Source organism: Plectropomus leopardus, chromosome 1 (genome assembly GCF_008729295.1).
Source record: "Plectropomus leopardus isolate mb chromosome 1, YSFRI_Pleo_2.0, whole genome shotgun sequence".
Classification (NCBI taxonomy): domain Eukaryota; kingdom Metazoa; phylum Chordata; class Actinopteri; order Perciformes; family Serranidae; genus Plectropomus; species Plectropomus leopardus.
Genome location: NC_056463.1, coordinates 33,412,664 through 33,440,643, shown reverse-complemented (window position 1 = coordinate 33,440,643; position 27,980 = coordinate 33,412,664). Strand labels below are relative to the sequence as shown.

General features: G+C 39.7%; 3 protein-coding genes across 5 annotated transcripts; 2 read left to right on the top strand and 1 right to left on the bottom strand.

Moving 5' to 3' along the window:
- Positions 1-126: 126 nt before the first annotated feature.
- On the top strand, positions 127-14,810 carry pdpr (pyruvate dehydrogenase phosphatase regulatory subunit). Of its 2 annotated transcripts, none has more exons than XM_042484042.1 (18): positions 127-219; positions 842-1,115; positions 1,516-1,649; positions 2,208-2,289; positions 2,803-2,966; positions 3,164-3,285; positions 3,550-3,667; positions 4,279-4,428; positions 6,014-6,206; positions 6,448-6,572; positions 7,457-7,612; positions 7,984-8,117; positions 8,366-8,514; positions 8,601-8,713; positions 9,724-9,818; positions 10,057-10,146; positions 10,277-10,459; positions 11,237-14,810. In XM_042484042.1, exons 2-18 carry the CDS (start codon positions 853-855, stop codon positions 11,642-11,644), a joined length of 2,679 nt encoding a protein of 892 aa, XP_042339976.1. In that variant the 5' UTR covers positions 127-219; positions 842-852; the 3' UTR covers positions 11,645-14,810. The 2 variants fall into 2 exon arrangements, with proteins under 2 accessions (XP_042339976.1, XP_042339983.1); XM_042484049.1 differs by lacking the exon at positions 127-219 and adding an exon at positions 247-303.
- Positions 11,960-19,455, bottom strand: mrps11 (mitochondrial ribosomal protein S11). The gene is made up of 6 exons (XM_042484061.1): positions 19,287-19,455; positions 19,014-19,118; positions 18,746-18,844; positions 17,264-17,393; positions 16,524-16,589; positions 11,960-15,345 (listed from the first exon to the last, which is right to left on the bottom strand). Exons 1-6 carry the CDS (start codon positions 19,373-19,375, stop codon positions 15,238-15,240), a joined length of 597 nt encoding a protein of 198 aa, XP_042339995.1. The 5' UTR covers positions 19,376-19,455; the 3' UTR covers positions 11,960-15,237.
- A 536-nt stretch (positions 19,456-19,991) lies between these two features.
- Positions 19,992-27,939, top strand: mrpl46 (mitochondrial ribosomal protein L46). 2 transcript variants are annotated; one of them, XM_042489472.1, is made up of 4 exons: positions 19,992-20,255; positions 22,414-22,612; positions 22,987-23,157; positions 27,537-27,939. In XM_042489472.1, the coding sequence occupies exons 1-4, from the start codon at positions 19,995-19,997 to the stop codon at positions 27,782-27,784; spliced, it is 879 nt and encodes a 292-aa protein (XP_042345406.1). In that variant the 5' UTR covers positions 19,992-19,994; the 3' UTR covers positions 27,785-27,939. The 2 variants fall into 2 exon arrangements, with proteins under 2 accessions (XP_042345406.1, XP_042345398.1); XM_042489464.1 differs by having other exon boundaries at positions 19,995-20,255; positions 27,540-27,939.
- Positions 27,940-27,980: the final 41 nt, after the last annotated feature.

Below are 27,980 nucleotides of genomic sequence, written 5' to 3'. Positions count from 1 at the left end.
TCGGTAAATAAACTACACCTTTACCCTGCGTAATGCATCGCAACAAACGCTTACAAGGACCGGGTGGTTTATTTTGAAGGTTTAGACCGGAAAAGCTACACATGATTGGAGCTAGCTTAACGTTGGTACTGACTGCTGTACCCAATCAACACTTTCTGTCATTTCAGTCAGTCACTTTCTGTCTCTTAAATATCAACACGTCTGGGCTTGACTGATTCGGTGAGTTTTGTGTCGCTTTCAAACAATAAAGGAAGCCCCGGGGGGGAGTTTTCCAACACGGTTGACGGTTATCGAGCTACTGGGGTAAATAATCAACATTAGCCAGCTTTTCGCTAGCTATGAACGTTAGCTACCAGTGCCACAAATGCTAACTTTAACCATAGGAGCTCAAAAAACAGAATGTCAGGAAACTTCGTCGAAACTTTACGTATGTACATGTGTTTAGCAGAGGCTATTTACCTCAGGTTAAAGTTCCAGGATAATTTACAGAGGCACTGACGTATTGTAAGCTAAGGCTAACTATGCTGCTAAAGGGATGACCAGCAATTCATTATTAGAGCTAACATTAGTCTGTATTATAATTGTGACAGTTGAAGGACTTTTGTTAGGTAACCTTGCTGGCTTTCCAGGCCCTATCTTCGTTGCAAAGTGTTGAAGTGTTTGTTTAATGTCAACCTTGTGTCAGTTGAGCTAACGTTAAATACAACACCAACTTGGTAAGTTACCTCTTAGCATTTCTTTCTTCAAAGTTAAACAGTTTAACTAATGGTAACTAACCTGAAATTCTTGAATACATGATTAGTATGTAAGGCTGTGCCCTTGGTTGTGTTTGTGGTTGCAGACAGCACAGCTATGTGCAGCTGTGTGCGGAGCTCCAGGGCTCTGTCCCCTGTGCTGCTCCCCAGGCTCCTGCTTCCTCACACGGGGTTCAGACTGGCCGGCAGGGGACTCTGGACTTCCCCTCACTGTATGGCTGTCAGTGGAGACTCCCAGCTACTCCCACTGCCCAGCCAGGCCCGTGTGGTGATCTGTGGAGGAGGTATTGTGGGAACATCAGTAGCCTTCCACCTGGCCAAACTGGGCTGGACTGATATAGTGCTGCTGGAGCAGGGCAGGTGAGATAAATGCCTGCATTTTCATTCGTTGAGAATGTTTGAGGTTTTAGTGGTGCTAGGTGGATCAGTGGCTTGTCCAGACTAATCTTACAGGTTCTTACATTCCTATAGCATTTATTTTAAAGATAAGTAGACCTATCAGTCACAACACAGCAGTGTGGCTCCATTTAACTCTAAGATAAAGCCTCCATATTTTAATCTTAAAGTCCCCTAAAAGAAACTGTACATCCAAAAGTACATAACAGAGCAATGCACATTAAAAATGCTGTCTCAAATAAAGTACCGACATTTGTAATGAACAAGCTTGTGTGGAAAAAACATTACATACTACCAGGAAGTGCTGTTGATTGGAAACTGCTCTGCTAACGCTGTATTGCCCATCCTGTTATCCTGTTGGCAGACTTGGTGCAGGGACAACCAGACTGTGTGCTGGCATTGTCAGCGTGGCCAAGCCTATTTCCATTGAGTGTCAAATGGCAAACTACTCCAATGGGCTTTACCAGCAGCTGGAGGAGGAGACTGGGGTCAAAACAGGTCAGCTACTTTGACATGTTTTACTTTCAGTGATATTTAACTTATCCAGATGCTATCCATGAAGACAGGTTTACTATATGACAATTATTATTATTACACTTACTGCTTATAAATTACCATAAACATTTTACGTGTGCGTATGACTACCTGTTTATCTTATTTAAGTATTTATTAATGTACTTTACACCCACTTACACCACCTGGGATATAAAAGTGTGCAAATGTATCTTGCTTTTCAGGCAATAAAGCAGCAATTCATGCATACTAATAGGATCGTACTTCATTTCAGTCCAGGCATTTTTACAAGAATACAGGTTAAACATTTGCATGTGGCATCCACTGCTAGTCATTTCCTATTGAAGTCCAGGAAATTAGCTGATGTGCCTCACCATAACATTTCCAAAGCTACAGTGAGAACAGTTCTTAAGTTTTATTATTGCTTTGGCTTTACTTTTTTCAAGTAAAGTTTTACTGTTCGAGTGGACAAGAGTCTTGAGAAGTTTGAGACCTGCTGAGTCGCACAATATGTGCTCTGATCTGTTCGTTTGTGTGTTTCAGGTTATGTGAAGACCGGGTCTTTGTGTCTGGCCCAAAATCAGGATCGCTTCCTCTCTCTGAAGCGCCTGGCATCCCGACTAAAGTAAGACCCTAAAATCTCAAGTCAGTATTTAGTAAAGATACATTTGGCAGCATCTACTGCTTTAAATATGTGTGGATGAAGCAGCTTTGCACATTAGGACAGAGAAACTTTTCTCATACTTCTTTACAAAACTGCTCAAGTTCTGTCAAGTTGCACAATGACTCAGAGTGAAAACCGACTCCCAAGTCTTGCCACAAATTCTTGATTTAATTGAGGTCTTGACTCTGACTGCCCCCCCTCCTCCCCCAGGATATAAACTTTTTGCTTGGTGGTGGTGTAATGGTGCGAGATTACTTTTATTCTTTGACTCTGCTGTTTTATTGCTGGTATGAAATCACATTCACACCTAGCTGTCTTTACTTGAGCTGAATGTTCCATTCTTTACATCAAAAGGTGAATTAATGACATCTGTCAGTTTTTTGGTGATGTTGAACATGCAAATTTTAAACTTCCCTGTAACTCCCTGTAATCTTGATTAGCATTAAGCCCTCATCTTTTTCACTTTATTCTCAGGGTAATGGGGATCAGCTGTAGCATCATTAAGCCTAAAGAGGTGGCCAAACTCCACCCTCTAGTTAACATTCATGACCTGGTGGGGGCGCTCCACCTCCCTGGAGATGCTGTGGTGTCTCCACCTGATGTTAACCACGCCCTGGCTGTGGCCGCTGCTGGACAAGGTAAGAGACTAACCCTCAAAACTTCCCTGTGATAGAGCATTCATGTATAAATACAACATATGTCACAAGCAGTACTTATTTTCTACCTTTAATTCAAACCTATTTTACTGATTCTGAATCCCCTTGCATCTCCTCCTTCCATCCTTCTCCCTTTTCTGCTGTTTGCCTCCTCCTACATAACATTATCTTATCTCCAGGTGTTCAGATCCTGGATCGAACCACTGTCCAGCAGGTTCTGGTAGAGAAGGGCCAAGTGATGGCAGTGGAGACTGATCGTGGCTCCATTGAGTGTGAATATTTTGTCAACTGTGCTGGACAGGTAAAGCTCAGAGTGTGTTATAAAGGGGGTAGCATCAACAAGTCCCAGTGCAAACTTAGATGAGGGAATTAATGAGGAAAAACCACTGGAAGCATTTGTTAATGCATTCTTTATTTCTGCTTTAAATCCACACAAATCATGGTCTGATACAGTATGACCACACAAATAGACTAACAGAGCAGATTGTCAGTTTCTCCAATATGGGACACAATATATCTGTGTTCAGAGCAGCAGATAGACATTTGTTCTCTGTCTCTGCTCCAGTGGGCTTACGAGTTGGGCCAGGCTAGTGAGATGAAGGTGTCAGTTCCTCTTCATGGCTGTGAACACTTCTACCTCCTCACCAAACCTCTGCAGCAGCCACTTCCGCCCAGCACACCAGGTATCACACATTGAATACACAGGGAAATTTTCTTTCAGTGTTGGATTTTACAATCACTGTGACTGTTTTGCCACTTAAATATGAAGTCAATAATAGAGAAGAACCTCCACTTTTAGATTGGTCGCTTTGCAAATTGTCTGATAGAGTAACTCATTGTACATTCTATTACTGCAACAAGCATCTCAGAGCTTGTCTGCTAATTTTCTCTTCAAAGATGAAGTTCTTAAATAACACCCAGTGATGCAAGGTGAAGTCTTCTCTGTAACTGTATGCCATTATAGTTTGCACAATATTTTTTTAGCCATTATCTCAGTTTAATGAGTAGTTTCACAATCATTACAGTGGAGTTTATGTCGGCAATTATGATATTAAATCCATTTGTAAACTGGAGAGGGAAAACAAGGAAAGGAACAACACAACAGCAAAACTTCCCTTCGTTCTTGTGACTCTGCAGGTTGAATGACAGAGTGTGCGTGCGTTTGTGAGAAAGAGAGGACAGTGGGATAAGGGTGCCTAATTTATTTTTTAATTCAACGAATTGAATGTATTTCTCAGTGTGAAGTTATTTAACCAGTTGAGGTGTTTTTCCTGAACCCATGTCTTGTCTCCAGTGGTAATCGATATGGATGGCAGGATATATGCACGGCCATGGCAGGGAGGCCTTCTGTCAGGGGGCTTTGAGAAGAACCCCAAACCCATCTTCACTGAGGGGCGCAACCAGCTGGAGATCCAGAACATGCAGGAGGACTGGGACCACTTCGGTAAGGGATGAGGCAGGGATAGGGAGGAGGAAGAAAGCTTTAAGTTAACATTAAAAAAATACTCATGCATTTACATTCTTTGGCATAACTGGGTGATTATTTTTGGGGTGTAATGTAAAGACACACGTGCAGACAGACTTCTTGGCAGCCACAAGCCATAGGAGCCAAAAATCTTTTGATCAATTTTACTGTAAATGTCAGACACCTCTGTTGATCTACTCAGCTGTCAGTAATGTAACAGAGACACAATGTTTTTTTTTTTTTGCATAACAGTAGAATGTCTTAGTTGTGCATTAGTCAAATAAGACAAACTCAGAAGTTTTTAGTGTCATCCCAAAGATTCCAAAGAACATTTGCAGAGTACTTCTCAATTCTTTGTAAAGGATCAGGTCATGCTTTTATAGTAAGGCATCTCTTTTTTTAGGCTACTCTATTTTAAGCCCACACTATTTTAGGTAACATGTTTTTGGCATTATACAGCCACATATAACATCTGATCACCTTATTTTTTTTTTCTTTGCATTTTCCTTAACATGTTTAATTTTAACAATACTGTTTAAGTGTCCTTCATTGATTGAAGAAATAATTATCTGTGTGTGTCAGTATCTTTAAAGTAGAGTTTTGCAATCTTTATTTCATGCTGTTAATTAAACTTAAAGCAATGTCAGTTCAAGGTACAACTCGCACATGTAAACACACACACCTGTCATTCAGCCTTGGCCTTATGTCAGTAATCTGAGATCCTAGTTCAGCTTGACGGGTTGACGTAAAGACAGTCATATATCAGCAGCCAGCCGAGAAGTGGAGCAAGGCAGAGTCAGAGTAATCTGTCATAGAGTGCTCTTCCATTGTAATCATAGTTATTCCTTTTCACTCGCATATTGTGACTTGTGAAAATATGTGAATGAAATATGTTATTGTAATATAATATAATAATAGCAATATATGATATTATTGTAATACTCAAAGTTAGGAAAAGTAAAGTCTCTAGAGATTGCCATTCTTTCATGTTGGCTTACAAGTCTGCAATTAAAAATAGGAAAACAAGTTTAAGATCTTAACAAACTTAAAAAGCGATTACTAACAAGTCTATCCCATCTTTGAGATTTTGCTAGCAGTGCGGTTTTACATTATACTACCCATGACCCAATAGGTCAGCTTTAATGGTGAGAAACCTGCTGGACTGTTTATAGCACAACATGAGGATAATGGTGCAGTTCCTGCTTCTATGCAGGTTCTTAAGCTTTTTGAGTGTTTGTAATAGTAATAGTAGCTAGCTCAAGTGTCTCATCATGTTTATTTTTTCAGTAATTTGAAAAACAATGCAGAGGGCCAGGAAGAAAAAGCAGGAAGCAGTTGCGTTTATGGGAAGCGTGGATTAAAATGATGAGAATTTCTTACAACAATAATACGGCATAGCTTTTGGCCAACAGTTGTCTTTATTACAGTGTTACTTATGTTAGTTATATGAAAGAATGACTGACTTAAAAATGCATTTTATTCATGTGGATATAGAACTGCATTTCTTTAAAAGAGAATTTCTGAAGAAAGATTGTACAGAAACTTTTTTGTCTTCTACCACCAGAGCCCATGCTCAGTGCCTTGCTGAGGAGAATGCCCGGTCTTGAATCAGCTGAGATCCATCAGCTTGTCAACTGTCCTGAGTCCTTCACCCCTGATATGCGCTGCTTGATGGGGGAGACACCAGGTGTCTCTGGCTACTATGTGCTGGCAGGGATGAACTCCTCTGGCCTGGCCTTCGCTGGAGGAGCTGGCAAGTAAGCATGGGTATAAGAGTATTTGCAAGAGGATTACATCTGACTACTGGTTGAATTTGTGAGGACAAATATTAGCAGACGGTTATGAGGACAAGACTTTGCTTTATTCTACACCTGAATACATGATGTAGGAGGATGACTGAAATATATTTTGCACAGAAAAAGATTCAGTCTTGAATAAGTAATTTCAATAATCAGCTTTGTGAAGCACAAATGGCATGTTGTTTGGTTTGGCATCCAGGTACCTGGCAGAGTGGATGACCTATGGCTACCCCACTGCCAATGTCTGGCCACTAGACATCAAACGCTTCGGCAACCTGCAGAGCAGCCGAACCTTCCTGCGTCACAGAGTAATGGAGGTCATGCGTGAGTAGTGAACTCTTGTTAGTTTGTCTGTTGTCTTAAAATTACACTTGCATGCCCACATGTTAATTTTAAGAGTTATCTGTCGCTTCATCTGTTCCTCTTATTCATACTGGCAATGAAGAGATCCATTCCAAGCAAGTCAGACAAAAGAAGGTGGTATCTTACAAAAATACAAACTGTTAAGTACAAAATCCTTTCATTGTTTTTTCCTTCCACTGCACTTCAGCAAGGACACACAGTCAGGAATTTTGTACTGAACTGTGGAAAATACCTGCCTGATTTAACCAGCTCACACTGCCTATAAGTTAGTGTTGAAATTCAGAAAGCCTTTTTGAGGACAGTTTTGTCCCATTTCTTCCAGGAAAAGGGGAATGATTACAGCAACTAATAACTCTTTCATATGGACTAGAAAAAATTTCAACCATCATTTAACCACAGACAAAAAACTATGATCTACACATTTATTTGACAGGTTGATAACAATAACATACAATGGTGAAGGTATTAAAAAAGTTACACACTATATGATTAAGCTGAGTTACAAATTCATAATGTAGAGTTTTTAAGTATTATGATGATGTCAAATGTTTTTAGCTGCAACCAGCAGCTCCAAAGCTTGCTCTGTTGGTAGGTTGGCTGGTTGATCACGTCAGGCGCCCCCCCCCCCCCCCCCCCGTGGCAGGCAAAGTTTTTGCCCTAAGAGATTATTATTTGGCCTTGAGGTCAAGTTGTGTGATTTTGTATGTTTTTGTTCATTCCGATTTGCTAAAAGGGGGCATGGCAATGGGAGATGCATGCATGTCCATGGTCACTGAAATTGTTCAGTTTTACTTATGTGTTATTAGGTCTGTGCCTCTAATGCGACTGTGTGTGTTTGTGTCCAGCCCTGCTGTACGAACTAAAGGTTCCTCGATGGGACTTTCAGACCGGGCGTCAGCTGCGCACCAGCCCTCTGTACGACCGTCTGGACACCCAGGGAGCTCGCTGGATGGAGAAACATGGTTTTGAAAGGCCCAAATATTTTGTTCCTCCAGGAAAAGGTGCAAATTTGTCATCAGAAACAAGCTTTTTAAATTTAGTAAATGTCAGTAATACCTTGTAAACCTGAGGACACTCATGTCACATAACTGAGAATTACTTCTATAAGTCTTCTATAAGCAAGTCCAAAGCACTAGAAACTTTGCGTAGGTATAAAGGGCAGTTTAGTTTTTATTTAGTATTTCTCAGTGGGTCACTGAGAGTTTTAAACTTAAGATAAACACAGCTTAATGAGTGAAATCACTTGATATGGTTGTTATGGTTGATATGGTGTATTTTCAACCCTGCATGGTACACGATGGCCTATATTTTGTCTAAAGCATGGCTCTGTGTGTGTGTGTGCGCGCATGCGCGCGCACGTGCGTGCGTGTAGATCTGCTGTCTCTGGACCAGAGTAAGACCTTCTACAAGCCGGACTGGTTTGACATTGTTGGAGCAGAAGTGAAGTGCTGCAAAGAGGCCGTCTGTGTCATCGACATGTCCTCTTTCACAAAGTTTGAACTGACTGTAAGTCATGATGCACCACGGACAACTTGTTAATCAGCATCATCATCAAAACTGCTGCTGCATTTTCCTTTATGTGGGCTCACTATTTTTAACGGCAGATTATTAAAATGTCATTTTGTAAAAATGGCAAATGATGCAATTCTTTATCAATTTGGAGCTATCGATAAATGAACTTAAGCTGACGAGTAATGCCTCCACTGTGATGAAGTGATTTAATCTAAACTTCGTGGTCTGTCCTTATGTCCCAGTCATCAGGGGACCAGGCCCTGGACCTGCTGCAACATCTGTGTGCCAATGACCTGGATGTTCCCGTTGGACATATTGTTCACACCGGCATGCTGAATGAGAGGGGAGGCTATGAGAACGACTGTAGCGTGGTCCGCCTCAGCAAGAACAGGTCTATAACACCTAGGCAGCAATAGTGTAGACACTCAGTTGATCGTGAGCATATTGATAAAACTTATGTTTTTGTCTCCTCTCCAGCTTCTTCATCATCTCTCCGACAGACCAGCAGGTCCACTGTTGGTCCTGGATAAAGAAACACATGCCCAGTGACCCACACCTCCACCTAGAGGATGTCAGCTGGAAGTACACTGGTAAGAGCACAGCATCATTGTTGAGGTCCTGCAGTGACATCGCCATCTAGTGCCCATGTACTAGTATAAGCTGAAAGCACTGCAACAAGTATGCCACATCCAATCTCTGCTTTGAAGTGGCCTGATTTAGAAGTTGGCATTTGCAAAATCAGACACTCGCAGAGCCCTTGAAGTTGGTTAATTACATGTACAGAGTTTAATATTTATACCGTAACTGTCTCAAATGCGAGCAACACTAGGCCTACATTCTATTTTTTTCTGTGCATGATCTCAAAACTTACCCATGGCCTTGTAGAGTATGTCTCTACACTAATGATCAAAGTATTCTTTTTATAGAAATAGAAATACTTTAATAATCTCGTGAGGAAAATTGTTTAAATAGATATTCTTTGTATTTTTAGACTTTACTTCTTAACGACTCTTTTGCCATTTTCAAAGAGAATGGCTAATAAGGCCGGTTATCAGTACTCGAGTCGATACCTTTTAAGGTATTGATCAAAATTACCCAGTACCAAGTAGTACTGAAACTCCTCTCTAGTCAAAAGATACCTGCATTTGATTCTTTTTGCATTGTGATCTAGAAAAAAAAGGCTATTTGTATGGAATTTCTTACAGCCAATCACCGCAAGTATTTTGCAGTTTAATGTGGCGTGTTATTAGCCCACTAATGCAGCAGCTACAACCCATACAGTCTGAGGTGTGGGGAAGCTGAGTGAAGTGTAGTTGATGGAGTTGGCAGTTCAGCGTGGTTTCTGGTGGTATTTTATGCAACTCAGTGCTTCCATTCACATGATATGTATCAAATGAAGTAGAAAAAAGATATCAAAAGAAATACTGATGGTATCTGGATCATTTGAAGGGAAGTAGTGCTGATTTGGGATTTTTTTTTTGTAAACGCTCTAATCGCTAGTGAACACACACAAAGCTATGCTTTGAACAAATATTGTTAATAGTAACATTCATTTTGAACTGAGTCTCAGGTTTTCTTAACTCTGATTCTTTACCCACAGCTTTAAATCTGATTGGACCCCGTGCAATGGATGTCCTGGCTGAGCTATCTTATGTTTCTATGACACCTGATCACTTCCCCTCCATGTTCTGTAAGGTAGGAAATGTTGACTAGTGCCAGTAACATTAATAGAGTAATAATAATAATATTGATGGTAGCAGTAGGATGACTGGTAAGATTAATGTCTGAAGTAGTCGCAGTACTTTAGGTTGTACCTATGATTGTATTTGTTGCTAACAGAAGCACAGTTAACTGTTTATACTCAGTTATTATCCCCACATTGACAAGAACACTAATTGACTGTGTGTGTGTGTCTGTCAATACGTGTTTACAGGAGATGAGTGTTGGCTATGCCAACGGGATCAGAGTGATGAGTATGACTCACACTGGGGAACCAGGTTTCATGCTCTACATACCGATAGAGGTGCGTCAAAAAATATGTTTCTTGTTACCATTCCACAGGATGGGTGGTAAAGTGGTAAAGTTTAAAATAATTGCTACATACAGAACAGTACATCAAGTTTAACATAAGTATTTCCCTCTGCTCTCTGCAGTATGCACTGCATGTGTACAACGAGGTGATGTCTGTGGGTCAGAAGTACGGGATTCGTAATGCAGGGTACTACGCGCTGCGCAGCCTACGCATCGAGAAATTCTTTGCCTTCTGGGGTCAGGACCTCGACGCCTTCACCACCCCGCTGGAGTGTGGACGAGAGTTCAGGGTGAAGTTTGACAAGGTCTGTTGCCAGTTCAGCTGTGTAAGCATAACAGTGTGTGATATCAGCCAGTGTGGACGCTGACTGAGAGCTGCTGTCTGGTTTCAGGTTACAAAAACTTTTTATTCAGCATTATGGTGTTAAGGTCAACAGTAATGCCTTGCTGTTAACCATACTATATGATACACTGTATTTCTTTCTGTTAGTCTGTTACATTCTTACACTGTGAATTTGCCAACGTAAGTCATAATTGAAGCTCTTGCTTAAATTTTACACTTCAATTTTTCCTTTTTTTTTCTGTAAAACGGTTGAAAGATGAGAGAATAATTGCAGAATAATAAAGTTTCTATACCATCTCCACTGCCAAATCCTGTAACATTTGTTTTATAGTCTTTGTCACCAAGATGCACCTGCAGGCACAACAGGTGGCACTTCACACCAGCAGTGGTAAAGTTTGTCCTTTTGAAAACGGTCAAACGTCAGGTGTGCTGTACACAGCAGTAATGTCCTGTCAGTATTAATAAATTGAGCTCACAGTGTAAAACTGGTTTCACAGATGAGTTGTCAGCAGCAGAATCAATGTCATAACTGAAGTTTATCAAAAAAATGAAATGAGAAGTTGTTTCTTTTGGCACCTAACTGAATTGTGCAGTGTGTGTAGATTGTTTGCAGATCATGTCCCACGACACCTAACTCTGCCCCTTCCTTTATCTCTTCTTCTCATCTGTTACTTTCTTCTTTCCTCTGCTTTGCCCTTTGTCCTCTGTTTGACTCTCACTTTCTCTGTTCCTCCACCAGGACACAGATTTCCTCGGTCGGGAGGCCTTGTTGCAGCAGCGTCAGGACGGTGCGACTCGGCGATTCGTCATGCTGGTTCTAGAGGACCACGACACTGAGCTGGACCTGTGGCCCTGGTGGGGCGAGCCCATCTACCGTAACGGTCAGTTAGCTGGAACGACCACCAGCAGCGCCTACAGCTACACTCTGGAGCGCCATGTCTGCCTTGGCTTTGTATCTCCGCCGCCAGGCCCAGAAGGGCTCCCCACTCCCATCACCCCTGATTTCATCAACCGTGGGGACTACGAGGTGGACATTGCTGGCCAGCGCTACCCAGCCAAAGCCAAACTCTACCCCTTCAGCTCCCTCTTCACTCAACAAAAACGCCGCAAGGAGGACATGGAGTTAAGCAACCTCCAGGGGAAGTGATGTGGCGTAATAGAAGGTGCAGTTTTACCCCAGTATGGGCTCAGTTCACCAAATCCACTCCTACGCTCCTTACCTGGCAGTGCCAACCTATTGTCCCTACTCTCACTCCTAACATGAGGGCTGTATGCACAATCACCCCACGTCTCTCCATGCTGCATCTCCCTCGTTCCAAGTGCAATATTTAAAAGGCACCAAATGCTTGAGCTGTATCAAATACAGTGACAAAAAAATACGCTTGTCCTCAAATCCTGCAGTTGTTCTTCAGCCCTGCTTCACACTCAAACATGGTCGGCAGTTTACCCGGGACAATCTACAGTTAAGTGCCTTTCTCAAGGCAACATCAACAATGTGTGTTGAGGACTCTTTCACTTTGGTCACTTTCACCCATCCTGAAGGGATTTAGACCGACAATCTCCCCAGGCTGTGTTCAGGTCACTAACATTTCGACGCTGCACAGTCTGGAAGAGTCTGAGAGAAATGTCATTGGATGCTGATGTGCAAATGCCTACACAGTCAATGCAGTTCTTGACTTAATTGTTATTTTGCAAACTGTACATTTGCTGCTGTAAAGAATATGAGTGACGTGATGTGGCCTAATTCAGATAATTTATACTGTCCACTACTAAAAATGTCCACTGTCTCCACTTCCAGTCCTGTTGTAAAGGCTTCCCAGGCTCTCCTAAAAAGTAAAGCAAAATGACTTTCTCCCACTTTATTTTGTCATTATCATCAAGTTATTCTGCCGTGTGTTGAGCTTGTGGTCATGTATTTACGGTATAATAATATAATCCGCCCTGTTATTTATGTTTTGAGGTTGTTTTGAAGCACCATTGCTCTTTTGACTTTTGTTTCATGTATGTGTTGTTGAATGTGTGGCTGATGTTTGGTGACGCACAGATGAGGGAAGGCAGTATCGGAAAGCTGGTGCTGTATGTTTTTTTTTTTTTTTTGCCTGATCCAGAGTTCTGACGTTTGTGTAAAGGAAGTACTTCATTGCGATTTAAAATAAAGCAATGTATTTTTGTATAGCTAGTGTGTATAAAATCTATTTTCAGTACCGCACGCTTTTTTTCCAGTCAGTCAGCTTTAAGTCATATCAGCTGCATGAATCATTGGTACATCAGTTGTTTCATTTATGCAGTTGTCCTTTGGATTTTGCATCATTTCAAATGCTTTCCAGAAATATTCTGTGCAAGGAAATGTCTGTCAGCAACAGCTTAGCGTTTTCCTACATGAGCGTTTGTATACACCTTAAAGTTATTCGGTCCTTTTTCCTCCTGCCCCATTTAGAGGTCAAAAGTCAGGGAGGACTTCAGATCAGCAGGTCTGGAGCTCGTAGGGATTCTCTTCTCTTGCTGAGAGTGGCAGCTGAAAGTTGAATTCATCCAGCCAGATCACACATCATACAGGGTAGTTGACACATGAGTGTTAGATCAGTGTGTGAGTACTGTGTGTTTATTGATGTCAAAAGGCACCAAACTGTGTGTTCCCCTGCTGGGAATGTGAAAGTCTGACTGGCTGAACGGTTGAGTGAAAACCATCCATTTGTGCAGTGCAGGTGCCTCTGAGCTCCAATAAACTCCTTCCTGATATGGTCATATTCAAAACTGGATGTGGAATATTTTACTCAATGTCATTTCCAGCAGAGTGAAGGTGGAGTAATTGATTCTTGAGAAAGATTTAACTATATTTAAAGTCAACACCCTAACAAATAGACCCCTCTCGTCAGTGCTCCCTCAGAAAAATCCTTTATTACTGTCACGGCGGGAGGGAGAGTAGCTGTTGTTGGCTTGTGTAGCTTGGTGTGAGACACTGTCATTTATAGAGCCAGGGCTGTGTATGACCAGGGGATTTTTTAGAGTCCAAAGAACAAACAGCCAGCAAACCATGAGGAGAGATTGGCTATTTGACAAGAAGTGTATTGGTTTACAATGGCTGATGGCAGTGTGCTTAAGGATTGTAGCACATACAGAGAGGAAAGGGAACCCACTGTAATAACTCCATTGATTGACAGATTTAATAGACAATTAAACGCTGCACCACTAAATCTGTCATTAATGTGTTAAACTATTGTTAAACTCTGATCAGTTGAGTAACAAAAGACTTATTTATGTGGTTGGAAATTTACAGATTGGTGCTTTAATGATTTGGTCATTTGAAATTCAAGTTTTTATTTTCTGTAAAAATATATCAAGAACAAGGTTTTATCAGCTGCACCGGCACCTCTGAAATGGGAGAAAAAATTGTTGCCTCTTTAAGTTTGGATATTGCTGAAGACCTGATGCTTTGTTGACACAGCAGGAATTTGGAAAGCCAATCTGTCATTCTTGTGTTATTTTGACTTGCCTTTTTGTTATTGTGCTAACATCTCAGGCGTTTCCACGGAAGTTCAACTGATTTATAATTTAAGGAGTTTCTGGTTTATAACGTATGAAGTTAGAATGAATCTAGGAAAAAGAAACCAGCTGCAACAGGGAGTCTTGACGTCACTTTCAAAGGGCTAATTTCTCTTTCTGTGTGTTATGATTGTACATATTAAATGAGGCATTTTACACATCAGAGTGCAGTGAATCATTCTGAGTGTTTGCATCAGAGTACAGTCTGCTTTTATTCAGTCTCAGTGCTGTTTCTGCGGTGCTGTGGTACCAACATTTCTCTACATCAGTTGAGTCAGTCTTTTTTTTAACTGTCCAACTACATTTTTGAGAGTGCGACTGAAGGGAAATGGCCCAAAGTATTTGCACTAAACAAGAGCAGCCTGCTGTTTTTTTGTTTTCTGTTTTGTTTCTGTATGTGCTCACAGACTTTCTGTGGTATTTAAGAATTTGAGTTTTCTTGTATTTCAAATGTTAAAAAAACACTCAACAGCTGTACCTGTTAAGTCTTTGGAGGTCTGGAGAAGAAGAAAAGTCTGTTGTAATGATAACTAATTGTTTTGTGTTGTCTTTTTTCCAGCGCTAAAACACAGTGGCACTCCACATAGCTAATTAATGATTTTGTGAATGTTTGTCTCTCATTTAATGTCTCCATATTATCACCTCTTGTACTGGACTTACCTGTAAATGTGTTTTCATCTGAGCTTTACAATGATGTATTTATATCACGTTAAACTGATGTTTGGCTGTCTGATATACTCCAAGTAAAATATAAAGAGAATTTTGTTGAATTTGCCTCGTGTTAAAGCTGCTTTGTGTGGTCCTGTGAGCTCGGCGGTGTAGTGCTGCGTTAACATGGCCCGGGTCAAGGGTTCAGTCCCCATGGCGACCAACACAGACAGAGTGTACTGCATTGACGCGGTGAAACCTTGTACTGTCTCTTCTCCCACACAGGGCCATCGGTCTGTTTCTGCAAACATCAGTCTCTTAATCAACATCAGAGTGTCTGCAGCGAGACTGAAGCTTTATTCATGTGCTGACAGTCGCAGCAGAGGACACCTGCGCTCTGCTCATTCATAACACCATCTGCAATTATTTCCACTAATGAATTATGTAAGGTCAGCTCAGAGCTGGAAAAGTTATACAACAAAACACTTTATTATCATATCACAACACAAGCACTTCCTCCTTGTTGCAGTGCATTCTGGTTCGGGGAGATCAAGTCCTTCTGGCTTTGCGTGGGCGGCATCCATTGTGCGGCACGGGGGTGTTGTCGGTGATCGATACCACCTCCAGGCCTCCCATTGTCAAGCCTTTGATTGCGGGCTGAACAACAAAGAAAAACACATTCATTCATTAACACAGCTGATGGGAACAGATCGAGATGTCTGAGGCTCCTTAAACAGCCTTAAATTACCCTCATTATAAAAAGAGTGAAATTAATTAGGGCTCTACTTTCTTCATGTGGTGACAGCTTTATTTGAGTTTGCACTCTCTCTATTACATTAGCATAAAACAAGTCAGTAGTTTCCCTTTCATCTTATTATCCTCTGATCCTACTATGCCTCTTTATACTTAATAAACTTTCATGTGTTGGCGTTGAAACTTTGAGGGCAGTTTTGCTCATTAAATACCCATTCAAAAAGTGCACACCAATACTCATCATGGATATATGGACATCAGCAGAGCTGAAACAATTAGTCAATTAGTTTGATTAATAGATTAACAAATTTTGGACAATTATTATGACAAGTTAAAACTCTTTCAGGTCATTCATTCAACTAAAATGTCAAAGATTTTCTGGTTCCAGCTTTTCAACTGTGAGGGATTTGCGGCTTTAATCTGTTTTATATCACCGTTCATTGAAAACTGCTGCGTTTGAACTGTTGGTCAGACAAAGCAAGAGTAATATTTTATTGACTAAACAGTTAAATAGTCAATTCTGATAATAACTAAGTGTAACAGCAACAATATTCAAGATTTCTAAATGTTGAATGTTTAAATTTGAAACAAAAAATAAGACTTTTGGTGACCTACATACACAGTGTAATAGAGCTGAAATGATCAACAGATTAGTTGTTGCCAACTGTTTATTTAAATTTATTACTTTAATTTATTACTTGGCAAATTTATTGCCAAGTAATGTAATAATTAATGAAGCAGTTTGAGTGATAAAAAAAAGTAAAATATTCTCTGATTTCAGCTTTTTATATGTGAATATATTCAATTTTCTAATCCATGCGAGTAATATGAATATCTTTGTGTTGTGCACAAAATGAGATCTGAGGATGTCGTCTCAGGTTTTGGGAAAAACTGATCAACATTTTTCACCATTCTGTGACATTTTATAGACCAAACAACCAATCGATTACTCGTAAAAAAAAAAAAAAAAAGAATCAACAGATTAATCAACATTGTTAGTTACAGCCCTACACTGGAATCAAATCCCAAAGCAAAAATTAAAGCACAACATAAGCAATTTCATATTTTCTTCTTCTACTCACCAGACGTCCGGGCCCAATACCTTTGACCACAACACGGACAAACGTCACTCCCTTCACTTTAGCTTTCTGTTCAGAGAAAGACACACACAAAACACTGATCTCTGCATCTGGTTTCCACTAAGCCACACTTTATTGTCTGTAGCATACAATAAGGACGTGGCATGACTCCTTTTTTGAGATTTTAGTCATTTTCCATCTGAGCTTTCAATCACTAATATAGCAGCACCTATTAGAGACATAAAACACCTGCAGTTACCATGTTTCAATTTTCATCTCTGCAACATCTAATAAACAGCAAAGTCAAGGTCAGAATAATCTCACACATCTGCCCACCTGATAAAAGATAATGGCAGCATGTGATAACACACTTCATTACTCCAGTGTGTTTACTGTGAATCAGTACTGTGACCTTAACCCTGTTAGCCAGCAGTCTTCATAAATCAGGCTAATATAAAGTCTAAATGAGCACTAAACACCAACTGCTGCACTCTGTGCCGGTCTGTCCTCAGAGAGAGCAGATTATTTGCAACAAACACTTCATAATCATAAATTACCTGATGTTGCAGAGAGTGAAAAAGCAGGATGTGGTTTTTTTTATATATAAAACAAAGCAAATGCAGTCCTGTTTGGTTAACAGGGCAGCCAAACAAACCCTCAGCAGTCGTGTTTTTGAGAGGAACGCACTGAACCTGATCACTCACAGTCCGTTACAAGCGGCAGAGTAACACGTGAGATCGTACCGTAGCAGCAGAGATGCCTGCAGTCTGAGCAGCGACGGGAGTCGACCTCTTGATATTCCTGAAGCCTTCGGTTCCGCAGGACGTCCTGACCAGCGACTGTCCTGTGCTCTCTGTCAGCTGGATGTGTGTGCTGGTGCAGGACAGGACAGTTAACTAGGTCACTCGCTCACTACTTTTGTTTTGAATAATCAGAAAATATGTATAATAGGACTGCAAGATAGGAGGAAAATATGAAACGTGATAACAACTTTGAGTACAACAATAAAAACGTGACTTGCAAAGAACATTTCAAAGTTGCAGTGTGTAGGATTTACAGGCATGAAGCGGTGAGGTTGCAGAACTGAAACTTCTCCCGTGTGCCAAGCATGTGGGACAACTATGGTGACCGAGGCTAAAATGAGAATGGCCTGATCTAAAGCCGGTGTTTGGTTTGTCTTTTCAGGGCCACTTTAGAGGCAACATGGCGGACTCTGAAGGGGAGGACCTGCTGTGCATGTCGACATAAACAGCTCATTCTAAGGTGATGAAAAGATAATGTTTTTGTATTTTCAGGTGATTATTTAGCAATGGAAATATAGTTATCAATATTATATACCACATCTGCCAATAGATGCCCCTAAATTCTACACACTGGACCTTTAAAGAGTTATCAGTTCTGCCCCTCTGTTGTTTTCAGTATTCTGCTAAAATGCAACACATTTCTTATAAAAAATTAAAAAAAGAAAAAAAAAAAAAGAAAAATATTTCCAAATTTTAAACTGAACAAACTGGAAGTTAAACTGAACACAAGGCACAAATAAAAAACATTGACCTTTTTTTATATTACAGTTTTCTACTTCTACTAACTCAAAAAAATCCCTGGGTAAAATATTGATGCCTTTTGTGTTTATTATGCAATTGCAATGACAATTTAAAAAGACATATTGTGCAGCCTGAATGTATATCATACACTGCTGCACTAATGACAAGTTTTATGTACAACTGCTTTTATACGGTTTCTGCTTGAAGTGACAGATTAAGTATACAGTGCTCTCTTTTACAAGCACAACACAAAGACAGTAGTATAATATTAAACATGGAATATCTTCCTTCTATACGAGTCTTTGACTAGATTTTTAATAACACTTAGGTAGGCAACGTGTGTTGTTATTCACTCAGTCCATCAGGAGACACTTCCAGAGCTGGTCTGCAAAACTTTGAAGGTGGCAAAATAAAATGCCAGTTTGGACACTGAAAAAATTGCAGAATTTAAAGGAAAAACAAAATCTTTGGCTTGTCATGGCAGAAAAACAGGTGAAATTAATAACATGTAAGATGGCTTTGTTTCAGCAATTATCATAATGCAGTTATTACTGAAGTGATGTTAGAAACTGTACCTTTTCTGTGGTGTTTTTGTCCCACTTGGGAACCTTACATAACCTAAATGATTGGAAGATTAAAATAGCCTACTGTTTTGTTGCCATTTTTGCAGATTCCACTCACTTGTTGTATGTGGCTTTAATGTGAGCGATGGGCAACTCCTCAAACTTCTTCCCACTCCATCTCAGTGGACTGTCCTCGCCAGGCAGAGGGGGGATGAGGCTGAAGGATTAAAATTCAGGTAAATATCTCACCAGCATTAGTACACTGCGATGGGCAGTGTTGACAGTGCGCAAACACGTACATTCAAATAGAAATGAACAGAAATCACCCAGCAGCAGTCTCAGGAGACGCAGTCACGTGTGCAGGTGCTCGTGTGTCATTCTCTCACCTGAAGTTTCTGGAGGTTTCATCAGACTTTGAGCTGGATGTTTTGGTCTCCTGAAGTCTGACAGCACCGGTACACAATGTCCGCTGCAGGCCGGGGCCTCCACACCTGAGCACACAGAATTACACTGGCACCATTTCCAGAGCAGCTACAGCCATCAGTGGCGTGATGTGGACATTATGTTCTCTTTCAGGCTCACACAACAACACCCAGCATACATATTGGAACTAGCCGTTAGCTAACAGGGATGCTAAAAAACACACAAACAACACTTACAGAGAGCTCCCATTTGCATTTAGGGAGTTAGCCAGCTGTCGACATACGTTACTCACAGAGCTAACTAATAAACAATTTAATTTATACATGTTTGATGCATTAAAAAACAAATTCGCTGTCTGTTTGAGCTACTTTTCGCAGGACAAACGTGACATTGAAGGTGCTGTGAATCCAGATCAGACTACCAATATTTTTTATTTTTTTTAGGGGTAGTAAGGTTACAACAACATTATTATTACCATTATAAATACGGTCTTTACTTGTAAAATAAATTTAAAGACATATTTTTATTTTTTAAATAATTATTTAAACACATTATCTTAGTAAATACGATGAGATATCTTCATTTTAAAAAAAATATTAACATCAGTCGGCCCCCAATTTTATCTAAATAGACCGTTCGTTACTCTGCACAGGATTGTGGGTAGAAGTAGCAACATGCTGCCTTCAGTTTCTGCGTAAATCGTCGTAAATATCAAAACTTAATGAACACTCGTTTGAAGCTCATAAATAATAATCAATCTGTCGCGGGCTCTAGAAAAACATAAAAGAAGACTTCACATCCGGCACTGGTTTTGATGTTTTTATCTTGTATTCTGCTCGAACTAATGGAGCAATCTGGTTGAAAACTCCTCCTCCCGCCTGTTTTTCATGAGAAGTTGCCGGTGTCCGGACTTTTGTCAGATGCATTGAACGTAACAGAAAAAGATGGCTGCGCCGTGCAGAAGGATGGTGGGTCAGTCTCTCTTACAGTTTCTGTCTTGTTTCGGCAGGACAGCGGCCGGATACACCGGGTTTCGTCAGTTTTCCAACACTTCTGTTTGTCCGGCGACTTTGCAGTCCCAACGTTTGACGGAAAGAGCGGGTTCTCCGTGGACTTTGATGGCAGCCGTGTGTCTGCAGAGGCTCCCGGTCATTTCAGCGGAGTTGAGCCCGATAGAGCAGCAGTTCAGAGAGATGATGCACCGGGTGAGTTTGCTCAGTACAAAGACTGGTTACAGTTATCTGTGCCAGAAAACACAAACAAGACTGTAAACTTTATCACCACACTTCTGAGGATTTTGCTTCATCATTAGTAGGCTACAATAAGCAATCACACAAAAAGTCAAGACACAGTAAAAAATAAAAAAGATATAACAAATAGTGATCATCTAAATATTGACGCTAAAATATAGTTTGCAAACATGATAAGGAAAAAAAACGTTTGGGGCAAATTTAATTCCTAATCCGGTCTCAGAGGCCACAGAAACCAGTGTAACACGAGGTTTCCTGTCTCAAACATTGGTATCTGCATGTTCTATGTCACATATATAACCCAGAAAACATGTTTTATTTAAACCCACTGTAATCGTACGGCGGTTACGGAAAATGAATGAACGAATTTTCCTTAAAAAAAAAAAGACCAAAACAAAAGTGCACGTAAAGCAAAATCTGAATCTAAGATACAAAAGTTAAAATATAGGGGTATAATAAATCTAATATTGTTTTTGTTGACGGGTTTATATTGTGTGTGTATATATATATATACAGATAGATAGAGAGAGAGACATACACACACACTGGGTACAGTAAATATTCAGTAGTACGTTATAGCAGTATAATGGTAATGTAACGAATGATGCGCTTTAGAGCTTAAAAGTTCAAATACTCAGTTTACAGAATCAGTTCAGATATTTTAAATTACCTGTGCAATAATCAGTGTGTCAACTCCTAATATCTGCAGTGTGAATCCAGTCTGTGCCCAGATTCCTCACTCTCAAAGAATGACTGAGAAATGTTGCCATTCCCAGTCCATAAAAACGTCAAGCTATGCAGTCCAGAGAAAAACGTTAAACTACATCTGCAACATCATCGTGATAGTTACCAATGCGAGGTTCAAAAGCCAGCATATGGGTAACTTACACATCTGTGAAGACACCATGAATACTGAAAATTACATACAGGTTTTGGAGCAACATACGCTGCCATCAAGATGCCGTCTATTTCAGGGATGTCCCTACTTATTCCAGCATGACAATGCAAAGTAACATTCTGCATATGTTACAATTGCGTGGCTTCGTAGTGAAGACCTGTCTGTCATTCAAACTGCGTTATGAGGTGCAAAATACGCCAACACAGACCCCAGACTGTTCAGCAACTAAAGTCGTTTATCAAGCAAAAATAGGGAAGAATTTCACTTTCAAAACTTTCAAAAATACTTTCCTCAGTTCTCAAACACTTACTGAGTGTATAACGTGAAAGAGAGAGTTCCCGCACACTGTCACTGCATATTATGGATGCCTTCCTCCTACGCACCTGTCCACAAGTTTTTTGAAGGTGTGCATGAGCGTTCACATTATAAAAACAAAAGAAAACAGGATCCTATTCCAACTTTTTTCGAACGTGTTGCAGGCTTCAACTTCAAAATGAGTCAGGGATGCACAATGTTATCATCAGAATCGGCCAACATACTATGTCTTATTTTGTAAAATGAATGAATATAACATACATTGAAAAGCTTTGGATTTCATGTCTCCATCTGAGTTCTGCATAATATGATGTTAACTCCACTATTAAAACACTTCATAATCACTAAAATTAGGTGTGAAAGAAAAATGTTTATATAGATCAGTAACGGTTACCGGCCGATTAAGTTGCTATATACTGGCATATTGGATTTCATCCAAAAGAAAATTCCAGTATCATGCATTCCTAAAATGAATGTATATGTATTTAAAGGTTTTTCAAAATGAACTTTAAATATCAGGTATTTGGACTGTATTCAATTGAATATTGGTCGAAAAATGTTTGCAAATCATTGTATTCTGTTTTCCCAGTGTCCCAACTTTTTTACAATTTGGGTCGTAGTTACAGTCACTTTGCTTTGTTTTACAAGTATTATTAATAAGTAATTATGGATTATTATGATATGAATTCTGTTTGTGTATATTGCTCTGTGCTTCTTTAGGTTTATGCAGCTGTAGAAAGACTGTCATTTCACACATTGTGACACTTACAGCTGTAGAATAATGTTTAGCTTCAGCCGGATACAAGATAAATGACACAGAGCAACTGTTTTCAAATCGGGTCAGTAAGCAGGTCTGCAAAGGGTCCTCGAGGCTGAAAATGTGCTCTGACTTAATTTCAGATGGAGCTGGAGAAAAGCGTGCTGTCGGACCACGAGCTGCGGCTGCTGGAGGACGCAGAAAGGTTGAGCCGCAAGCAGTCAAACGACTATGACTCTGATGATGAGGACGTCAGGGACCAGGAGATCATCTTGGCTCAGGATCTGGAAGACTCCTGGGAGCAGAAGCTGAAGAGCTTCCAGCCAGCTCTGAGGGTTAAAGGTCAGTATTATAGTATATATAGGAAACAGACAAAATGTTTGACTAGTGGCGTTATATACACCCTATGAAAATTCAGTCTTTTGTGTCGCTCCTATCATTAATCAAGTGAAACAGAATGCAAAAGAAATTTAGATCATCTGAGAGCGTCGCACACATCTGGGTTTAAAATAAATTACCAGAGAGGAAAGAGACTCGTATAACTCTCAGTGCAGGGTTCTAATGGTTTTTTGACAGCCAGGAAATCTATTCGCTTCAGCACTCCCAATTTGCATTTTATTCCCTGTGACATTTTCAAAGTTTGTGTGAATTTTGCTCTACTGTGGCAGAGAGACGTAGCTGTTGTGAGGACGCTGACGGTCCTGTCTCTTGTTTAGCTGATGTAGATAAGGACCTGACCTCATCGGAGCGCTGCCTGGCCGACACGCTGCTTCTTCTGGCCGAGCAGCAGGTCGGGGACGAGAAGCTGTGGATGCTGCCTCAGACTGAGTGGCAGGAGGGAGAGACGCTGCGGCAGACAGCCGAGAGAGCCCTCGCTTCCCTGCCAGGTAACATGAACAGGAGATTTTAAAGGCTGATACGACTGATGCTTAAACAAAGCTGCTGATATTTAGATTTTTGTTATTTGGTTTTTATGTGGAAGCAAATCTGTTCTGGATATATTTTTGAGTTCCACTGGCTGGATGTGACCTATCAAATCTGAGCAACTTGAAAGTATATCAGTTGTATTTTGTACCTGATATTTTGGCATGTGAATTTGGCCTAGTGAATGTGAGCAACTTGAATATACATTGTAGAATTTTTTAAACTTGAATTTTTGATTCTGAATTTGTTTGAATTTAACAAAAAGAAGGTGAATATAAGTTAGTGAATCAAATTCAAAGGCAAAAAAAAAATCAGTTACCTAATTTCAATGCATAAATATACAGTGCGAGAAATTCAATGGCTTTTTAATTTCAAAATCAGATGGAACAGAGGTACTTCCATATTTCTATACCCTCAAAATTAATATTCAGGGTTAGTATTAGTATTTTCAAGTCTTTTCCATTTAATTGTGAAAACTATGGTGCACTGAAACTCCACTTAAATCACATTTCTCTCAGTTAGTTTATTGTTTGATGAAGCTCATGGAGACCTGCCATCAACTAACTAACTTTGTAACGGAAAACGTAAGGTATGAAGACATAACTGGTTAATATCAGTTCCTGTGTGCAGAGATTTTGTGTTGTTATACCAGAGGTGGGACCAAGTCCTTAACTGTTAGTTTCAAGTCTTTATGCACTCTTTAATAATATGAATTTCCCAACACTTTTATAAACCATTAATAATTTTACAAATCTCATGAAGGCTGTTAGAAAATTGCATTCGTTTGTTAAAACAAGAGCAACCAAACTTAAGTTTATTGTAAAAAGGCTGTGCTAACAATTCCCTTTCATAATGTAGCGCAATATCAATCAGAACTACTATTAGCTCATAACATCCACAGTAGCTTAGCTGTGTTAATATTAGCCCTAACTTACCATTCTTTATGCAACTTCAACTGTCCATTAAAGTTGGAAGTTGTTGCATCTCTATTTCCAGCCTGCTCTTTTGCATACCTCTGTTTTAATTTATGAAAATAAAATTAGCTTTGCAATCATATTTTGCCAAATGGCGTCAAGTGACTTAACATTACCGCTTCATGATACTTAATGGGATGTTGTCAGTTTGGTTCAAACAAAGTGAATCCGGGGCATAAAGTGTTGTCTTGTCCGGATTAGTGATAATGTTAAATGATTTAGGAAACAAAGAAAATGAATTGATACGTGAACCACTTTTTAAATAACATACTTTTTAATCTGTTGGCTTGGGGGAAGATGTCAAGTATTTTCAATTCAAAAGCATAAGTGAAGTCATCGGTGTTTAAGTAAAAGTAGAGCTGCAAATTGTTTTTTTTTTTTTTTTTTAAATTTATTATTATTATTTTGTCAAGTCAAATTGACTTGAATCTGACTCGAGTTCAAGTCATGTGACATGAGTCCACACCTCTGGATTATACTTTGGTTTTCATAAGTTTCCCGAAGCTGTCTGTGACAGTGCCTTTTTTGAGAATAATACTCATCATAGTAAAAGTTTTCAAATCGTCACACACAGGGGCATTAATTACAGATACATTTTACATCAGCATATCAGCAAACCATTTATCTTTCTTTATTCAATTTATAGAAAAGACAGGTAGGACCAGACGGCAGCAATTTTATTCCTTAATAATAATTAATATAAAGTATATTATTCAATCAATCAGGCAGGTCTGCATGATATTGTTCAACTAATATCATTACTAACTTTAACCCTAAGAAGCACAGTGAATAGTCATCGATGCTTTTGTCCCAGAGGAATCTTAGGTTTAATATCCCCAGTCATTTACTTCTCTCCTAAAATAAATGTCATGTATCTGTTCTCCTTAGATATAGAACTATTTTCATATTGACAATAAGGCCATAGCTTTCCATGTAAACTGTATGAATGCAGTTTCCTGTAATTATATACATTTAAGTCTATGCATAATGATGATATTGGTTGTTGCTACAAAAAGAGGCCATGTATTGCTTTTATCAATGCACTAACACTACTTAAATCACTGGTTTGCAAGATAATGTTTTATTTACATATTTACTGCTAACGCGGTGTTCTGTACTGCCTCACCTTTAATTTATGGCGTCTTTGAATGTTAACATTAAGTAAAAGGGTACTGAAGAGTGCGGAGGGCATGTGGGAATTGGTTATAATGTATTTCAATTAACCTCAGAGCCACCGCTTATGGCTGGATATAAGCTACTATCCATATCCTAAATATCAGCTGTTGGAGCTTGTATTATTGTCAACACACTCCATTTGCTGCATTATTACTGTATCTACAGCCAAATCTCTTTAGCTGTAATGACCCAGTTTTATCCTCAAGATCATTAAAGTTTGATGTGATCTTATCTAAAATAGCTGTGTGGGACTTGCAGTACAATCATCCATATTAACCACAACAGGAGGATCAAACCAGCCTTAAAAGGAAAGTTCACCCCAAAATCAAAAATATTTCTCCTCTTACCTGTAGTGCTGTTTGTTACTCTAGATTGGAACTAGATGGCACTTAAGATAATCTACAGACCTGTTGTGAGCAGTTTCAGGTTGGAACTATTTTCTTTTTACCAAACTACAACCGCCAACAAAATCACTGCACAGAAAGAAGCGTGCATCTATTCATGAATGAAAGGCTCAAGCTTGTGATAGCATGAGATGTAAACAATAATGGCATCCTCTTCAGCTTAGAGGTTTCTCACACATTAATTTATTTGTAGTGGCCAGCCACTATTAAAGCATCTGCCTCCACAAATATTTGTTGTTTTTGAACAACAAATATTATATATATATATATATATATATATATATATATATATATGTATATATATATATATATATATATGTATATGTGTGTATGTGTGTGTGTGTGTGTGTGTGTGTGTATTTTTATGTATGTATGTATGTATGTATATGGTTCACTTTGTGATTGCACCACATTCCCAGAGTGCAGAGCATACTCTGGGCACTGATGGAGCAGCAGGCGCATTGAAAGTGGAATATAATGGTTCATTCTTCTGTGCGTAAATGTTTGCATTCACTCACAGCAGCTGCTCCTCTCATCCAATCATCTGATTAGCCCTGAACTGATCGACAGATCAATAATCCACCCTGCAAATCACAAAGGAGGAAAAAAAGAACTCATTGAGAGCTCCGCCTGTGTTGCATTCACAGACCTGCAAAAACCTCTGGATTTAGAGAGGGGGCACAGAATGATAAAGGGACACATATTTAAAAAAACAACAACAACAATAAAAACGAGTATGCTGTCATTGTTGTTGCAGGTCTGTGGATTATCTTGAGTATCCAGGTCATGCTTTTTGGAAAGAGTCATTGCTGTTGAGTTTTTTTAAATGTATTTTTTGGTGCTTTGAGCACCACAAGTTGAGTTCCATCTAGTTCCATTATATTGGAGAGAAGACAGACATCTCTGCTGCCGATATTTCCAACACTCGGCAACTCACACCAAAACAATCTAGCCTTATAAATAGCACTACAGGTAAGAAGAAAATTATGTTTTTTCAGTTTGGGGGGTGAACTGTCCCTTTAAACCTCAAACAGACAATACATGTATATATATGCAGCATTTAACCAATCATATCCCACCAGTCTGTTGCGGTTGTCACTTCCACTGATGTCAGCTTTGGGATCAACAGCAGTGAGCAATTGACAGGGAGGAGGTTTGGGGTCATAGTTGGCAACACATGAACAAATGTTCCAGAGACTTTGTCATGATCCCTCACATGAGATATTTAACATTTGCTGTAAAATGGGCTTTTTCTCTTTTTTTTTCTCTGATTTCGACAGAAATCAAGCCTTTACACTCTTAACCATTTAAATAAAACGCCAATGACTGAGCCATGTTAAACTGTTTCACAACACTGCTCATGAACTATTAATGTGCCAACTCCATCAATCACTCCCCATTAAGACTTTCCATTTGACATTAACATGTGCCATTTGGTGGAGGGTTTCATTTAAAGTGCCTCACAGTAGCAGGAGTCGATCCATTTTTAAAATAAGCAGACTCAGTGGGAGCTGTGTCTCGAACATGGCGGTGTTAGTGCCTCACTTTGCATGTTGAGCCAACTCGGAGCATGTGATTTAGACGACATGAGATTTAATTAAAACTTAATTGGGAAAAGTGTTTTGTTGTCATAGCAGAGAGTGAGAAACTGTATTGGAGAAATACTTAATTATAACACAGCATAAACTAAGTGCAGCTGCAGAATCTGCATACAACTTCCAAACATCTGCACTTTAGCTCACCTTTAGTCTCCAGCTGAATGACCTCAACCCTGTTCTCTTCCCACAGCAGCTGGTTTCAAGGCGACTTTCCTTGGCAACGCCCCCTGTGGAGTGTACAAGTACAAACTGCCCAAGGCTATTCGGACGGAGAACTTGGTTGGAAGAAAGGTGTTCTTCTTCAAAGCCATTCTGTCAGGCAGCGCTCCCCCTGCTGCCCCAAATGCTCCTTTTCTGTGGCTGAAGAAAAGTGAACTGCAGCGCTACTTAAAGCCAGCATACATGATGAAGGTGGAACGCTTCTTCCTCGACCTGTGACGCCTAAACTCAGAACCAGGACACGGACTTACACAACAATATTTATGAGGCCCGGAGAGTTACCCTCGTCGTCCATCTGTTGTCTTGTACCATAAAATGTCCTTTCATTCAATATATGTGTTTAATTGTAAAAATAAATTGTTTTTCCACACAAATTGTCTGCATTGTGTTCAGTTATGGAAGAAGTACTAAGATG

Excerpts from the sequence above, each read along its gene's own strand:
- pdpr (XM_042484042.1), top strand. The coding sequence starts at position 853 with ATGTGCAGCTGTGTGCGGAGCTCCAGGGCTCTGTCCCCTGTGCTGCTC. Across the intron at positions 2,290-2,802 it reads CGCCTGGCATCCCGACTAAA|GGTAATGGGGATCAGCTGTA; the intron begins GTAAGACCCTAA and ends CTTTATTCTCAG. Across the intron at positions 3,668-4,278 it reads ACTTCCGCCCAGCACACCAG|TGGTAATCGATATGGATGGC; the intron begins GTATCACACATT and ends TCTTGTCTCCAG.
- mrps11 (XM_042484061.1), bottom strand. The coding sequence starts at position 19,375 with ATGTATAAATTAAATTGTTTATTAGTTAGCTCTGTGAGTAACGTATGT. Across the intron at positions 18,845-19,013 it reads GAAACCTCCAGAAACTTCAG|CCTCATCCCCCCTCTGCCTG; the intron begins GTGAGAGAATGA and ends TTAATCCTTCAG. Across the intron at positions 16,590-17,263 it reads CAGGCATCTCTGCTGCTACG|AAAGCTAAAGTGAAGGGAGT; the intron begins GTACGATCTCAC and ends TTCTCTGAACAG.
- mrpl46 (XM_042489472.1), top strand. The coding sequence starts at position 19,995 with ATGGCTGCGCCGTGCAGAAGGATGGTGGGTCAGTCTCTCTTACAGTTT. Across the intron at positions 20,256-22,413 it reads TCAGAGAGATGATGCACCGG|ATGGAGCTGGAGAAAAGCGT; the intron begins GTGAGTTTGCTC and ends ACTTAATTTCAG. Across the intron at positions 23,158-27,536 it reads AGCCCTCGCTTCCCTGCCAG|CAGCTGGTTTCAAGGCGACT; the intron begins GTAACATGAACA and ends CTCTTCCCACAG.